The sequence below is a fragment of the Vulpes vulpes genome, chromosome 4 (assembly GCF_048418805.1).
Source record: "Vulpes vulpes isolate BD-2025 chromosome 4, VulVul3, whole genome shotgun sequence".
NCBI lineage: Eukaryota > Metazoa > Chordata > Mammalia > Carnivora > Canidae > Vulpes > Vulpes vulpes.
In genome coordinates, this window is record NC_132783.1 from 41,788,277 (window position 1) to 41,804,844 (window position 16,568).

General features: G+C 42.8%; 1 protein-coding gene across 3 annotated transcripts in view; it reads left to right on the forward strand.

Annotated features, from left to right (window-relative positions):
* Nucleotides 1-1,437: 1,437 nt before the first annotated feature.
* Nucleotides 1,438-16,568, forward strand: part of SLC39A8 (solute carrier family 39 member 8) — a 73,939-nt gene continuing 58,808 nt past the window's right edge. The window contains exons 1-2 of one of the 3 annotated variants that reach the window (XM_072755561.1): nt 1,438-1,575; nt 2,468-2,939. In XM_072755561.1, coding sequence (XP_072611662.1) covers nt 2,721-2,939 — 219 coding nt within the window. In that variant the 5' untranslated portion in view covers nt 1,438-1,575; nt 2,468-2,720. Of the gene's footprint in view, nt 1,576-1,938; nt 2,222-2,467; nt 2,940-16,568 lie in introns of those variants that run through there. The other 2 variants (XM_072755559.1, XM_072755560.1) reach the window with 2 other exon arrangements.

Genomic DNA, 16,568 nt, shown 5'->3' on the forward strand with positions numbered 1-16,568 from the left:
TACTTAACCTTTAAGGCAAATTTCTGAGAGAAATTATAGTCATTAAATCATGCCTTATATTTTAAACTGTAAGTCCTTTTTCCAGTAATGAGATTGCTGATAGAATGCCATGTTTTGAGCCCCAAAACATTATCTGAGTAGTACTTTGGTGATCATATTTCATTAGAGTGGAAGATCTAGAAATTAGCCTTACCAATTTGGTAGTTAGTAGCTTGTAATTTTCTGAACACTCTCCCTTAATTGCATGCTTAAATTATGTTAACTGTAGTTGGAAAAGTTGCCAAGCGAGTTGATTATTACTTACTTTACTGTTTATTGTCTTTTGGGGTTGATGGGCAGGCAAAACATATGTATACAGACATGAATGACTACTACAAAAATTTTATTTAAAAATACACAATACAAAATTTGTATTATTTAAAACCCATTTATATTAGTGGAGAGTGAGGCATCTTATCCATGTTGCAGTTCAAGCCATTTGCTGGATGTGGATGAACCACCTAAAGCATTCATTAATTTCCCAGAATCACTTTGAGTCACTGGGGCCTAAAGGAAAAATAGGCAACAAATTACATTTAAGAATCCAATAAAAATCTGGAAGAGTCTCATCTTTTGTGTAACTTAAGAGCTTACCTGTAACATGAACTTACTTCTGGCCCCTGGGTGAAACATTTGCCTTTTTGTACCATTGTAATTCCCTAAATTATTACTAACAAATATACAGATTTTATTACTGGAAGGGGCACGTCATCCAAGGTCATTTTGATGATCTCCCTCCAAGACAAGAGGTAGGAGAACCTACCGCTTACCTGTGGGTTTGAAACACTCTGAATCACGGAGAAATCACTACCTATCAAAGCACTTGTGCTTTATCTTCTACAGAAACCTTCCTCTTGGTGACTCTGCCCTGTTACTAGTTAGAGCATAGTTACACACTTTCCATATGATAGCCTCTCAGTTATATCTCATCATTAGAATTTCCGAATCATTCTGGAATTTTCTCCCTTTCTGTTTTTCACATTTGCATCTAAGTTCCTCATGGGAAAGGAGATTTTGTCCCTTTGCCTTCTTCTGCACTTAAAATCTGCTGTTCTGGGAGGCCGTGCGCTCTCCGTGTGAAAGGCAAGAGCACCGAATTCTTATTGTACTTCGCCATGCAGCAGCGAATCGAGATTTACTTTATTTCTGGACAATTACATCCACTAGACACAACCTTTGTCCCCAAACACCGCATTCACTTTGCACAAGTTTGTTGATCTCACACCTAAGTCAGCTTCTCTTGATCCCTCACTTGAACAAACAAACCTTCATTCTGATCTGCGGATATCCTGCGCGGCGTCAGGAAGGGCCGACCTGGGCAGTGCAGGCTCAGTTAGCCCGGCACCACGCTGGAGATTTGGTTTCCTTTTTTCCTCGCAGTTTACGAAGTAAGACAAAAAAGCAAATCCTGCTAATCTCTTAGACAATGCATGGGGCTCCAGACTCTATTCCAGGAAGTTAGTTTCGTCAAGGTAACAAAGGGACCACCGAGACCAGAAAGGAGGCTGGGGACGCCGACCCAGATGTGGCATTCAGGTAACCCCCCCCGGGGGGAGGGCGGAGAGCCTGGTCGGGGGAGCAACGCGCAGCGCGGGTGGCCCTGCGCCCCGGCGTGGACGCGCGCGGGAGCTCAGGCCCGGGGAGTGTGTGTCACCAAGTGCCAGAGAGGCGGGGACAGGGCCCGCCTCTTATCTGTAAAGGGCGGAGGGCCGGACCTCGGAGTTCCAGAGCTGACTTGCCAGAGATAGTGTTGAGAGACAGAGAGAGAGAGAGAGAGAGAGAGAGAGAGTTAGAGAGTGGGGGAGAGAGGGAGAGGGAGGGAGAGAGGGAGAGTTGGAGAGAGAGAGGGAGAGGGAGAGTTAGAGAGTGGGGGAGGGAGGGAGAGAGAGAGGGAGAGGGAGAGGGAGAGGGAGGGAGAGAGAGTTGGAGAGAGCGAGGGAGAGAGCGAGCGAGCCTGAGACTCACGTGGACACACACAGAGACGCAGAGACAGAGACAGGCGCGGTGAGCGGTCAGCCGGCTGGAGGGCCGAGCCCGGCGAGGCCGTCGGGGGGGGAGGGTCCCGTGTAGACGCCGAGTCCGGGGCTGCCCAGGGCTGTCGCCTGCGGCTCTGCGGGGCCTGCCCGTCCAAGCCCTTCCAAGTGTGCTCTCAGGCCATTGAGCAGCAAGACAGGAAGAAGAGGTGGGGTTCTGCCCTGAGAACGCTTTTCGCTCTTCCTAAAGTAACTGCTCGGTTCGGGACTGTGTCCGGGAGGAGCGCGCGTCCCCACACCATGCAAGCCCCGGGACGTCTGCAAACCAGCTCCGGGGCACTTGGCCCCCTGCCCGGCCGCGCGTCCGAGGGCGCGGGCATCGCGGAGCTCCCGGGGCTGGCCGGCGGGGGCCCGCTGGCCTTTATCTCTGTCCCCCTTTGTCCTCTTTATCTTAGGCTCTCCAGGAGGCCCGGGGCCCCGCTCTGCCTATCGCTCCCCGCGCCCGGCGGCACCTGCACTTCAATGCCCCGCAGGTCGCGGGCTGCAGCTGTCCCGAAGGCGGCGGAGGACCAGGGGCGCCCGCGTCGCGGCTGACCCGGACCGGCGCGGACGCCCGAGCCGCGCCCCAGGGCACCGACGGCGGCGCGCGCAGAGCGTCCCGGTGCGCCCCAGCCCGCCCCAGGCCCCCGCGAGGCAGCGCCGGCCGGCATGGCCCCGGGCCGGGCGGTGGCCGGGCTCCTGCTGCTGGCGGCCGCGGGCGTCGGAGGCGCGGCCGCGGGCCCCGGGCTGGCCTTCAGCGAGGATGTGCTGAGCGTGTTCGGCGCGAACCGGAGCCTGTCGGCGGCGCAGCTGGCGCACCTGCTGGAGCAGCTGGGAGCCGCCCCCGCCCACGGCGTCGCCGAGCCCGCGCGGCTGCACTTCAACCAGGTACGGCGGGGCCCGCGGCCCTCCCGGCGCTCGGCGTCCGCCGGCCTCCGGGGCCTCCGGGCCGGGACGCCGCGTATTGGGGAAAAGCGAGGGAAGAAGAGTGTCGCGGCGTTTTCCGAGTGTGAGGCGGTAACTGACCCAGGCCGCGCTCCTTTTAGCAGGCTCTCGTCGGGGGCTGGTGCTGCCCCTGCGGCGGGGCGGGCGCTGGGACGTGAGACCAGGGCGGTCATGACATTTTATTTTATTTTTATTTATTTATGAGAGAGAGAGAGAGAGAGAGAGAGAGAGAGGCAGAGACACAGGCAGAGGGAGAAGCAGGCTCCATGCACCGGGAGCCCGACGTGGGATTCGATCCCGGGTCTCCAGGATCGCGCCCTGGGCCAAAGGCAGGCGCCAAACCGCTGCGCCACCCAGGAGTAGGTGAGGGCTAAAACACAGTGTTGGCTAGACGTTTGGTAATGCCTAGGATTTCAGGGCAGCCATGGGCTACCTGGGGGAATTTTAAGATCATGCAGTTAGTACATTTCCAAAAAAATAAAAATAAAAAAAATAAAAAAAAGATGCACCTTAGGAGATACTTTTTAGATGGGCACGGTGTGCTTGAATGTTCCCAGCACAGGTGGTGGCTCGCACGCCACCCTCGTCAGCAGTTGCCTGATGGAGAAGAACTGCCCACGAGGTCCATGCAGCGCAGGGGTCTTTCCTAGGCGGGTTTCATAGGCGCGCAGAGCTGAAGGGGCTGTTGTACAGAGATGGGGAAACCGAGGAGGCCCGGACCGAGATCACATTCCCGGTTGGTGCCCAGACTGGGTTTAGACTCTTAGTCTTTAGTCATTTGTCAGGTCAAGTGTTTGATTTTAATTTTCATTCAAAACAAACAAACAAAAAAACATATTGCTCAGTACCTATACACAGGTTTAGCTAGACGTTTGGTAATGCCTAGGATTTCAGGACAGCCACGGGCTACCTGGGAGAATTTTAAGATCATACATAGTACATTTCAAAAAAAAAAAAAAGATGCCCATTATAGATACCTAGTCATCTCCCTAATAAATATCCTATGACTGAGTATTTCTTAAATCTGTGAGGTGGGCAAAGTGCACATTTAGCATCGTCCCCAAAACTCCTCCCCACTTTTGAAAATCCGGTTAACCCGGTGTCTTGATTTTTTTTTTTTCCCCTTCTGTTCTTGTTCTGGTGACAACTGATGATGAACAGCAGTATGCAGTAGTTTGCATAGTGTTTGCCACTTCTGAGCAATGTTCATTTGTGTTACCAGAAATTTTTGCATTCTGAGATGTTGTGGGAAATACTGTATACTGTATCTCCACTCAGGAATTTAGCATTTCCCAACATTATCTAATCTTAGATGCCAGCTAGGGAAACTTTAATCAGGTAAAATCCTTGCTAGTAACATTATAGATAGGCTGGCATTCTTTTCACTAGAACTCCCTTACATCAATTAAAACATATAATACTTGGGAAGAAGTAGAACTTTCTGACGCCACAGGGGTTTCAGAGGGTGACCTGCCTTTGACCTGGAAGGGTTTTGGGGTCCGCTTATGTATGTTCTTTAGTAAACTATATATAGGTTCATTTCTGGCATGCTATTTCCTTTTGCTTAGTGTCTGAGAACTTCTGTGTTGGAAAACTGTAATGCCCTCATAGTATACAGCTATTTTAGAAAATAAAGCAAACACCTTCCTAAGTGTTTTCTGTCTAGTTGCTTTTTCTTCTTTTCAATTAGGGGAAACAGCTGACTAAAGTATTCTAGGTAGGAGGAGGGGCGGTCATCTGCTTGGAAAGGAGTGCGGGGATTTCGCTGGCAGCTGCATATCTGTGGCCCACACATTGTTTTGACTTAAGTTATCTCCTTATCTTGTCATGTCTGGAGGTGTAGATGAATTATAAAGCGACAGAAGACCCTGAACCATCTTTTGGCAAAGACACTGGAAAATATACCTAAATATTTAGGAAGATCAGTTAACTTTATTAGCAATATGATCCCCAGTTTATGAATAAGTCGAATGCCTCAATAAATAAATTATATGTATGCTGACACCTTGTTTCTTAATCTCATGTTTGCATATTTAAGTACCATCATTATAGCATCTGTGGGCATCAAAAAGAGACAGGAAGAAGCCCACAATTACTTTGGAAACAAAGGGAAGCTGAGGAAAGTTTATCATGTAATCAGGCCTAACAAACATCAACTAAAAAGTGCTAAAGAAAACAATAGTCATCAGTTAAATGGTGACAAATGAAATGGCATTCCAGAGAATCCATCAATTTGCTGGCTTTCATATCTGCTCCAGCAAGACACCATCCAATTTGGAGCAAAATTTAGAGCCATTAATCTCTCTCTCTTTTTAAAAATATATTTATTTGAGAGAGAGAGAGTGAGCGAGAGTGCACACAGCACACATGAAGTGGGAGGGACAGGAGGAGAGAGAGAATCCCAGGCAGATCCCAAACTGAATGTGGGGCCCACCCTGGGGCTTGATCTCACTCTGAGATCAGGACCTGAGCTGAAACCCAGAGTTGGATGCTTAACCAACCGAGCCACCCAGGTGCCCCTTCATATCTCTATTCTGAAGAATACAACTTCAGTTTCCCCACCTGCAGTAAAGTAGAATAAATAATGCATGGGCCTATTGTGAGAAGCCTGACTTTCTGACTTTGAAAAAGGCTGAGAAAATAGAATTTATTTTGATGAGCCAGGGATTTATCAGATTTTCTAAGAGATCTATTTACAAACGGCATTTTTCCTTTGGATGAGGGCTGTAATGTTTCTTAGGTCAGCTTTTCTCAAGTAATAGACTACCGTACCCTGGAGGTTTGTTAGACAATTTTGGAAGGGCTTCCAAAATAATAATATATATATATATATATATATATATATATATATATATATATATATTAGTATCCCCAAGTACTATTAAATTAAGTTGTTGCTTTGGGAGACCAAAGTGACCCAAGTTCAAAACAGAGGCAACAAAACAATTGAGTTTATCCTTCTGCTTCTTGTGGTTACTGACGTACAAAAAGCAGGTAGAACAGGCAATCCCAGACAATGAGAGGAGGGACCTCTTTGAGCTAACTGAGTCTTGGGCCCCTAGAACTGGATGCAAGTTTGATCCATCTCAGGGGATTCCCACCATAAACAGGGGCACTCTGGCTGAATGAATACCCCTCGTAATTGATTTAGGGTATTTAAGAACGTCCTTAGTGTTACCCTTTATTTGTTTGGATGTTCCTCTCTCCTCCAAATGTTCTTTTCTCTTCATTTTCTTTTCAAAAAAACCTTAGCTTCTAGTTCTTAGGTGTAGACACTGGTTAAACAGCTTGATAAAAGGGAACACTCTTATCCTCCAAATGATCACTCCAAGCTGCAGGAAATGTGTCTCTTCAGATCAATCAGTTGGCTAGGGAGGGTTAGTCGGGGTGCTGGAGACATGGGTGTGGGTGCAGGAGGTTGGCCTGGAAGGTGACCTTTCTTTCACCCATCACCCAACCCTATGATTTTACTTCTCTCTCTCAACTCCTCCTCCTCCTCCTCCTCCTCCTCTTCCTCCTCCTCCTCCTCCTCCTTCTTCTTCTTCTTCTTCTTCTTCTTCTTCTTCTTCTTCTTCTTCTTCTTCTTCTTCTCCTTTCTTCTTTCTGATATTTATCCTGCAGGACATACCCTGCTTTTATTTTTCCTTCTACATTCCTGCACCCTGTTACCTGAGCCTTGTTTTTAAACCTCTTCCAATTCATGTTCAATCTTCCTAACACAACACTTGGAGTATGCCTCTCTCCTTTCAAAACTCAGCCAGGAGCTGGCTGTCTTTTTGCTGTGAAGTTTAAATCCTGCGACTGACATTCAAGGTTGACCCTGAGATGCCAACCTATCTCTCTCCACACCTAGCACTCACTAAACCAAATTATTTGCTCTTTGGTGAATTCACCTGAAACTTTTGCACATCTACTTCCTAGCTCATTATATTCCCTGTATCCTTCCTATGTCCAACTAGAAAGTCCTCCTTTTCCTTGAATTACCCTACCAAAATTGTACATTTTTATGAGACCACCAAACTCCTCCATCAAACCTTTCTGGGGCATCGAAGCCAGCACCAACTCACTGATTACTCTTTTTCAAATTCTGGAAGTAGTTTTTTTTTTTATTATGCTGTTCCACTTAACTATTCATATGTTCAACAGATAGTTTGAATGACTACTATCTAATGAAAATGGTCATTTTTAAAGTAGATGTAGATTCTGATCGTATCACTCCTCTTACTAAAGCAATTCAATTCCTTCAAGGTAAACTTCAAACACTTTAATGTAGTTCAAGCCCTTTTATGATCTGGTTGCTGTGTATTTCTCAAGCCTTATCCTTTGCCACTACTCCAGTCTTCATGGACTGCCCACAGTTCCTGGTTCTCTCTGTATATCTGTTGATGCTTCAGCTATATCAGTTTAGACGTTATTTCTTCAGAAAAGCCTTTCTTGATCTGCTCAAGTGTTTAGTAGGAGCCCCTTCTATGTGATCCTAAGTTAACTGGTGCCTATGCAATTGTAATATATATCGCAATTATATTATAATAGTATGATATGTAAATAATTTCATGCATCACAATATTCTGTTTATATGCCCCCCCCCCCAACATCGATATCTACACATCTGATTTTAAACAAATTGAAGAGAATGACCTGACTCATCTCTGGGGGCTAGTATAGTGCCTGGTACATAACACATATTTTATGTATTTCTTTTTTTTTTTAAGATTTTATTTATTTATTCGTGAGACACAGAGAGAGAGAGGCAGAGACATAGGTGGAGGGAGAAGAGGCTCCCCATGGGGAGCCCAATATGGGACTTGATCCCAGGACCCCAGGATCCTGACCTGAGCTAAAGGCAGATGTTCAACCCAGGAGTCCCGATTTTCCATATTTTTTGAATGAATGTGTGAAGATTGTTTATTACGAGTAATATAGTTTGGGTTCTCCCATGGCATTACAGTTTATTGAGGGAGGGATGACATACACACACTTAACTATAATAATGCACGATAGCATGATATGTCTAATTAAAGAACAAATGATCAGCCTTGTGTTTTCAGAAAACTCATCTGCATGAGAGTGTGGAATATGTTGGGTTGGGTCTAGATGGAATGAAAGAGGAGACTGCAGTGGTTTCCAGATGTAATGATGATTGCTTGAGCCCGGAGACAGTCAGGAGGTAGCATAAAGGCTCTGCCTCTTGTACTAGAAGGACAGGCAAAAAAGTACCCCCCAAACAAATACCTTCTACTTCCATCATTTGCCTGTAGTGTCATTTAACTATTGTTAAATCTTTTACTTCATTAGTTTCCAGCCTAATGATGGCCAAAGGAAGAGGCAGTGAGGGAACTCTTGGCTTTTTATTTCGCTGGATGGTTGGGCTAGCAGTGTGTAGCCAACAGAAGGGGTGTGTGTGTGTGTGTGTGTGTGTTCATTACATATGTGTTGTATGCATAGATTGTTGTACTTTTTCCTGGGGTGGGGGTAATGGCGGGTTAGATGAGGGAGGTTGTGGGAAACCCTGACATGGACGGAGGAGAGAAAGAACATCTGTTTTTTTTTTTTTTTTTGGCTTTTGTGTTCTGAGAAATGGTGGGGGTAAATCTTCTAGGAATGCCTTCCAGCCGGCTTGTTCAGGTGAGAAATGAAGGGTGAGACAGAGGGCAGGACAGAGGGCGAGGCTGCATTTAGGTCTCTGGTTGCCTTTCCTTCAAGACAATGTATCTATTCTCATCTATTATTCACTCCATTTAAGTTGACTGTGTACAGTTAGATCATTGTTTCCAAGAAGTTTTGGGAAAATGAAGGACACCCTTAATTCATTTGACTTTGATGTCAAGAGCTTAGTTTGCCTCCATGCCAGGTATGATTGGGATCAGTTTGGGAAAATGCCCTTTATTCTTTCTATATCTAACTATCCTATGAGTCACATGCACCCTTTTGTACTTATCAAAAAGAATTATATCTAGGAATTTATTGGTCTTTTACTATGTGTCATACCTTTTAACTAATTTATTTGTATTATTGTATTTTATACTCACAACAATCCTGTGATAGTGGCACCATTATCATCTTCATTTTACACATGAGAAAAATGTGGCACAGAAAGGTTAAGTAACTTGACCAGTGTCCCATAGTAAGTGGTGGAACCTCAGGCAATCCTAAACACTATTCCAGAATGGATGTTTTTAATTATAGTCTTGAAAAATCACACTCTTCCTAGCCTGGGCAACTATTACTTTAGATTTTGAATGACGAGTAGAAATTTCTCATCATTGATCACAATCATTTTATTGATTGCTTAGTCACATGAAGGGAAGTGTGCCAAGACTATAGAAACCCCAGAGGTGATAATGGGTTGTCTTCCTTAGAGAGCTTCTAATCGAAATAAGGAATAAGACGAGACTTATTCCTTATTCCTTTGCCTTGAGAAGGTGTGCAAGGCAAAATTGCGTAGTAGTTAAGTAATCACTGAGATAAGGTGAGAGATATCATTAGATTGGCCATGGTTAACCGTCATATGAATGCTGGTGATAGCATATGCTACTGGTTTCAAGGGAAGCAATGAGGGAAGAGTAGGTGAGGGGAATTTCGAACTCTGACCGCAGGCAAGTCCGTGTTGCGAGGGGGAGTTTGAGCTCTCACACACATTAACAGGAGAGGGCAGAGGTAAAAACTTTTTTCCTTAATGGGGGTAGATCTTTATTCCTCACTAGGGGTGTTCAGAATAGAGCAGCCCAGTGGGAGATTTGCAGTTTTTATATTTTCCAGGATTCATGCCCTACTCCTGTTTCCCAATGATACCCATTTTGGGAGATGCTGAGGGCCAGGGACTTCTTTCTCCCATCATAAAAATTCATTGCTTTTCAACTATGACTGTTGTTTAAAGGTTCTTTTTTTTCTTTAAATTTAATGTTCATTTGAATTCTGTATGTTATCAGTTTCTTTTGGTAGTAGTAGGGGTTGGGGGAGAGAAATAGGAATATAAATAGGAATGGAAAATGAGGCCTGGAATTGAAAGGGATTGATATTTCTCAGGGAAAAGAAAAGCCACCCCTTTTTGAAGACAGCTTAATGTGGTTGGTGATAAGAGTCTGCAAGTTACTTATTTTCAGAGTGGCATTTCCTTAAGGGACTGACCATATTGCCAGGTGCAAATGGTTAATATTACGATCATTTACCATGAAATTTACTTTGAAAAAATAATGTCTCTAAACTCTAGACCACCTAAGAAGCTGTAGTTTTCAGAGTTTTCCCATCCTCAACTCCAGATAACACTAGGTTCCTGCATGTAATTGAAACTAATTAATTTATTCTCAAACTATTCCAAGTTTTCTGTTTCAGGAGCCAAGTGGGTTCACCAAGTCTTGAGATTTATTTTATAAAGAAATGAAACTATCATTGAATTACCTTTGTGATGATGGGATTTGGGAGCAGAGAAAATCTCCCGAATGGAGCCTTGTTTCAGCTGGTTTCTGTCTGCTTCCAAAGATCCTCTGTTGTTTTTTTTGGCTTGGAGTTTAAGGAGAACAAAAACAAAAATCTGTAAATCTAGATCAAAGGTGTTAACCTGAAAAGTAGTATTTTGCCTTCCAAGTCTAAATATTTAATACCTTGGCTTTTAAAATAACTAACTGAATGGCTAAAGAACAAAAACAGGTGTGCATTGATAAGGCCTCTAAGGCTTTTGTTCCATGAACCTAGCTTAAAAATAATCCAGAGTTGTCATCGATTTATTTGGTGAGCTTCTTAGATCTCTAACTATAGTAGCAAATACAACATAATGGTTAACAATTTGGCCTCTGGAATCAAACAGACCTGGGCTGGAATTCTAATTCTGTCACTCATTAGCTGGGGAATCACAGGCAAGACACAGGCAAGTCACTTAACTTCCTTAGTCCTTAGTTTTTACATCTGTGAACTAAAAAAATAAGAACCTTACTCATAGAATGGTTGTTTGAACTACCAAATAAATAAGAACAATCATAACATTTACTGAGCAATCACTGTATTTCAAGCACTTCTATATTTATTGCATTACATGTAATAACACAAATAAGATTTTCCCCCCTCTATTACTTCAAATAACATAACAAGTAAGACGATATGTGTAAAACACTTAGCATCACTCCTGCCTCAAATATATGCGCAATGCATAGTTATTATAATACTGTTACTTGATATATCTACACTCTTCCTAACAAAGTCTTCTTTCACTAGAGGCCTGAGGACCCCAGGGTCAGTCAACTTACAGAGGAAAGCACTACTATAAAAAGACAGCTAGGATTAATGAAATGAAGAGTTCAGTGAGAAATATGTCAGTCCAGTGACTTTGGTTTCATTGTTAGTTTCCATTGCAACACTCACCTTGAAATTCTTTTACTTTTTGCCTCTGCTTCCCTTTGACCACTACTGATAAATTCCTACAAATGTAAACCTTAAGTGTATATAGGCTAATGAAATAATATTAAGTATTTCAATATGCATTGAAATTATGGACGTTTCTTCTCTTCCAGATTTCTTCTTCTTCAGTGTAGCCTCCACTTCTGAGGCTACATTTAGGAGTTGGCTGTATTTTATTATTTTTGTCCAAAATTTACATCACTACTGAAATGTGAATGGTTGATAGTCTATGTTATATTTCTAGAAATTGATGCAGTTGTGGTTTTAAGTTTAGATTTACTTCAAGGTCTCTGTATGGGTTTTATAAGCTGACTGAATCCAGGGCCCTTCACGTCTAGCTGGCCTTGTTAGTTGATAGCACAGGAGCTGCTTTGGTCTCATTGAAATAAGTGGGAGATGAAAGGTAGCCCAGACTTTAGATCAATGGGAATGGTAAAATCGGTAGGCCAGTTCTGAGTTGGGTCACAGATCAATCCTGATTCATATTGAGCACATGTGCAAAAAAACACAGTTTCTTTTATTAAGGAATGCAAGCTATTGTCCTGGCTGATTGAGTTTCTGTATCAATCATGATGGATCAAGGATCTTAGAATTTAGGGATATTCTTTGCTTACTTTACCTACACACCTTAATGAGAAAAGCTAGACTTTGGCTCTATTTCTAATCTTGAGATGAATGCCAGTTAAGGAAATATTCTTTTAAAAAATTAATTAACAATTAATTAATTTTATTAATTTTTATTTTTCTTTTTTTAAAAAAGATTTTATTTATTTATTAATGAGAGAAACACACACACACACACACACACAGAGAGAGAGAGAGAGAGAGAGAGAGAGAGGCAGAGACACAGGCCAAGGGAGAAGCAGGCTCCATGCATAGCCTGACATGGGACTCAATCCCAGGTCTCCAGGATCACACCCTGGGCTGAAGGCAGCGCTAAACCGCTGAGCCACCCAGGCTGCCCACAATTAATTAATTTTAGAGAGAGGGAGAGAGGAGGGGAAGGGGCAGAGGGAGAGGAAGGGAGAGAGAACCTAATGTGGGGCTTGACCCTGTGGTCATGACTGGAACCCAAATGGAGAGTTAGATGCTTAACTGACTGAGTTCCCTAGGCACCATCCCCCCTTTTTTTCAGTTAAGGAAAGATTCCAGGTAGGACCTGCACACTAGGAGAGGAAGCAGGTTCTGTCCTAAGAGGAATGAGGCTAACATTTATGGAGTACTTATCATGTTCCAGGCACTGTGCCCAGTACTTCCTTAAACACCATCCCATTAGCCCTCTTAATCTCACCGGTAAGTGTTCTAGGTATTTCCAAGAGAAAAGCCAGTCTCAGTAGGTTAAATACTTCACCCAAAGTCATAGCTCAGAAGTGGCAGGGTGAGAATTCCATTCTAGGGTGACTGGACTTTGAAACCTATGCTCTTTCCACTTTTGTTCCTCATGCTGAAGAATATCATCCCAAGAGCGACTGATTGATTTTCCAAAAAGCCAAGTGTCCCCTACTGCCATCCGTGTACTTGGATGTCAGGGTAGAATTGCTGTGAGCTGGGGATCCCTGGGTGGCGCAGCGGTTTAGCACCTGCCTTTGGCCCAGGGCGCGATCCTGGAGACCCAGGATCGAGTCCCACGTCGGGCTCCCGGTGCATGGAGCCTGCTTCTCCCTCTGCCTGTGTCTCTGCCTCTCTCTCTCTCTGTGTGACTATCATAAAAAAAAATAAAGAATTACTGTGAGCTTCTTGAAGCCACTGGGAACTATACAATCATTTGAAACAGGAAGGTATTCTCTGTTGATATTACTCTTGTTTCAGTAAAACAAGAAAAAAGTTGTTATTTTTTTCCTCGTGCTGAAGTTGTCTCTGCAATAGTAAGGACTAGCTCTAAAACCTGATGTTAATACCTTCACAGTTTTTTTTTTAACCTTGCAATGTTATTTCCTGATTATTGGCATTTGATACTCAAAACATTATTGTGAGAGAATGAAGACATATATCAGTCTCCCCAGAAACTGAGACACAAATAAGTCATTTGTCAGAAATGTCCACATTTGTCTGGGAGAACAGACATTCCGAGTTGGAATGCCCATTTCTTCTCCATTGTCCTGGTTTGCAGCAGATGCCGTGTTAGTGGGGCCCCTATGCTGTGAATCCCCTGAATATGTCATGGACTTTGTGCCCTGCTTTCTGTATGTAAATGAACAGTGGAAATATTTGAATTCGTATTCCATTTCCCCACCTTCCTGTCCCTCCACAGCACGTAGGGCTCTGGCTCTGTCCCCAGTGCTTTCATGAGATTACTCTGTAGGACATCCCCCAGAACCTTCTTATTGCTTCCCACACCGGGTGCTTCTCAGGCCTTACCTCTGCCAGTGCTGGTAGGTCTTACCTCTACTACTATTGAGCACATCCTACTGGAAACACACCCTCCTCTTGCCGGCAACCACATGTGCCTTGATTTTCTTATCTCTCTGCTTCTTTTCGATTTCAGTGTCCTTTGCTCATCCTTTAACTATTGATGTTCCACAGGATTCTGTTTCAAGTCCTCTTCCTTTTGATTTTACACACTCTTTGCACAACCGCAGCCTGTCCTCTGGCTGAGGTTATCACTCATCTGTCGACGCTCTGTAAAGAGAGGGCTGGGTCCAGATTTCTCTTTTGAGGTTTAGCTTGGCACATCCAGCTGCCGATTGATGTGCCAACTCAGCAGGTCTAGACTTGTCCCAAACGGAGCTCATCAACTCTCTCCTTCCTCCGTCACAACCTCCTGGTAAGTCCATTTTGCCAATCTCAGTAATCAGCATCACCATCTGCTTGGTTGGTTGACTAAGCTGAAAACCGATGTCATTCTAGACACCTCTCCCCCATTATTCCACCTAAGTCCTGTCATGGTAATGTCAGTGTCAACATATTTCTGACTTAATCTTTCCAAACTCCAGGGTTCTCTGTTGTCTAATGGGGTAATTTTACTTACTTGATGGGATTGTTGTGAAGATGAAATGAGTTATTGTATCTTGCCATTTAGTCCTCTGCCTGGCATGCAGGAAATGCTCAAAAAATCCCTGCCATGTTGCTGCTTCCGCCAGTCTTGCCCCATGCCAGTCTGTGTGCTCCTCATCACTGCCTCCAGACTTAAATCTCTCATTTGCAAATCTGGTCATTGCATCATCCTCAAGTGGCTTCTCATTAGTGTTAGAATAAAATCTAAACACCTTGCCTGATACTTAAAGCCCTGCGGTAATAATCCTACCCCCATGTTTCTCCAACCTTCTTTCTCCTTTTTTCTTTACATCTCAGCTTAGATACTGTTTTCTCCTGGAAGCCTCTGACAGTTCCGTAACTCTAGGGTGGGTTAATTATCCTTTCTTCACGTGAAGGAATCCTACTTTAGCACTTATCAGGCTATCCTATAGTTACTTATATTTATATCCAAACTTTTCAATAGTCTGTAAGATCTGGGGCTTTTTCAATTACTTTCTTTTTTTCTGTAACTAGCATAGTATCTGTCATTTTTTAGGTATTCAGGAAATATTTATTGAATGAATGAAAACTTCTACCTTGTAACACTAAGTTTTATACTGACATACTAACATAACTTTTTAAATTAATCTAGTTGCCTCACTTAATTCAAGGTAAGCCAGCCATTCCTTTATTTTTTGCAGGCAAATTTTTAAAATAGTATAAAAGAAATAGTATGTTAAAATATAACCTGTGTATGATTGAAGTAGAAGGAAATAATAGTTTTTTATTCCTTCTAATTTGTGAATTTTGTCAGAATTTTTTCCTCATTTAGACTTGGATTTTCTCCATGGCTTATAGTTATCATTCTTAGGGCAAGTTGGAAATATTGGTGTCAGTAGAGCTTCTTTGTAGTATCAGGGCCACCGAACTGGTTCTGGGAAAGTTTCCTGGTATGAACAGAGAAAGTCGTGGTTGGAAAAATTGGCTCTTTAGAGATAAATGACTGGTAAGTGACTCTCAGGTTGTCCAGTTGTATTTCTCAGAATTATACTCAGGTACCATGTGCCAGTTTCTAATTTTTTTTCATCCATCCTTCCTTTCCTTAATCTGGCAAATTAGTGATTGTTATAAATGAAGTATCTTACATGTCCAAAGCCTTGTTGGGGTTGAAGAAGATATAAAAGGAATACATCCACCCTTTCTAGATCTTCATGTGATCTTATTAAAAAGCTCTCCATTTTCACCAGCAGGTGATTATATAAGGAAGCACACTGTGAGTGCTAACCAAAAATACTGTGAGTATAGTAGTCTGGTGAGCATAGCAGTATTAAGCAGAGGAGGTGGGGCCAAATGTTAGGACAAACAGGGATTGTAGATATATCCAAAGATATATATCAGATATATATCTTTGAGAGGAGATATATCAGAATTGTAGGTGGGCGGCATGGGGCATTGAAGGTAAAATACAAGACACATGAAAGCTTTTTAGTTAGAATAGCGAGTTCAAGTATGCTTTTGGAGGATGGTGAAGGGAGTAAGGAAGATTGGAGACAGATAAGTGAAGTTCTTCAGTGTCAGGACTCTAGATTCTTGGCAGAAGGGAAATTTTTTGTTTTTCTGTGGGGAGCCAGTTTGAGCAGAAGAGTGACAAAGGCAATTTTTAGTAGAAACAATTTTTTGGGGAGGTAGGATAAACAAGGTGAGAGGTATATTAGATAAGATCGATTAGAAGTTCTCAGGGTGACAGTTAAGTGGTATGTGTCATTCTTATGTGCCAGACCAGAGTTTGTAACCCTTTGTACTCTTACAAATTATTGAGAACACCAAAGACCTGGAGTATATGTGGTTTATATCTATTGGTATTCACCATTATAAAAATTACTGTTGAAAAAAATTTTTAAATATTTGTTTAATATATTAAAAATAACCTTAATAAGCCTATACCATATTAACATTTTTTAATGAAACATAATTGTATTTTCTATGACAAAAAATTAGTGGGAAGAATGGCATTGTTTTTACATTTTTTCAAATCTCTTTAATATCTAGCTTAGTGGAAGACAGATGTATTCTCATATATGCTTCTGCATTCAATGTTGTGACATATGTCACATACTATCTGGAAAATTCATTGTTCACTCATAAAAGAATGAAAGTGAAAAAGGAAAATGAAGTCTTTGTATTATTATAAAAATAAGTTTGACCTTACATTTTCTCTGGAAGGGT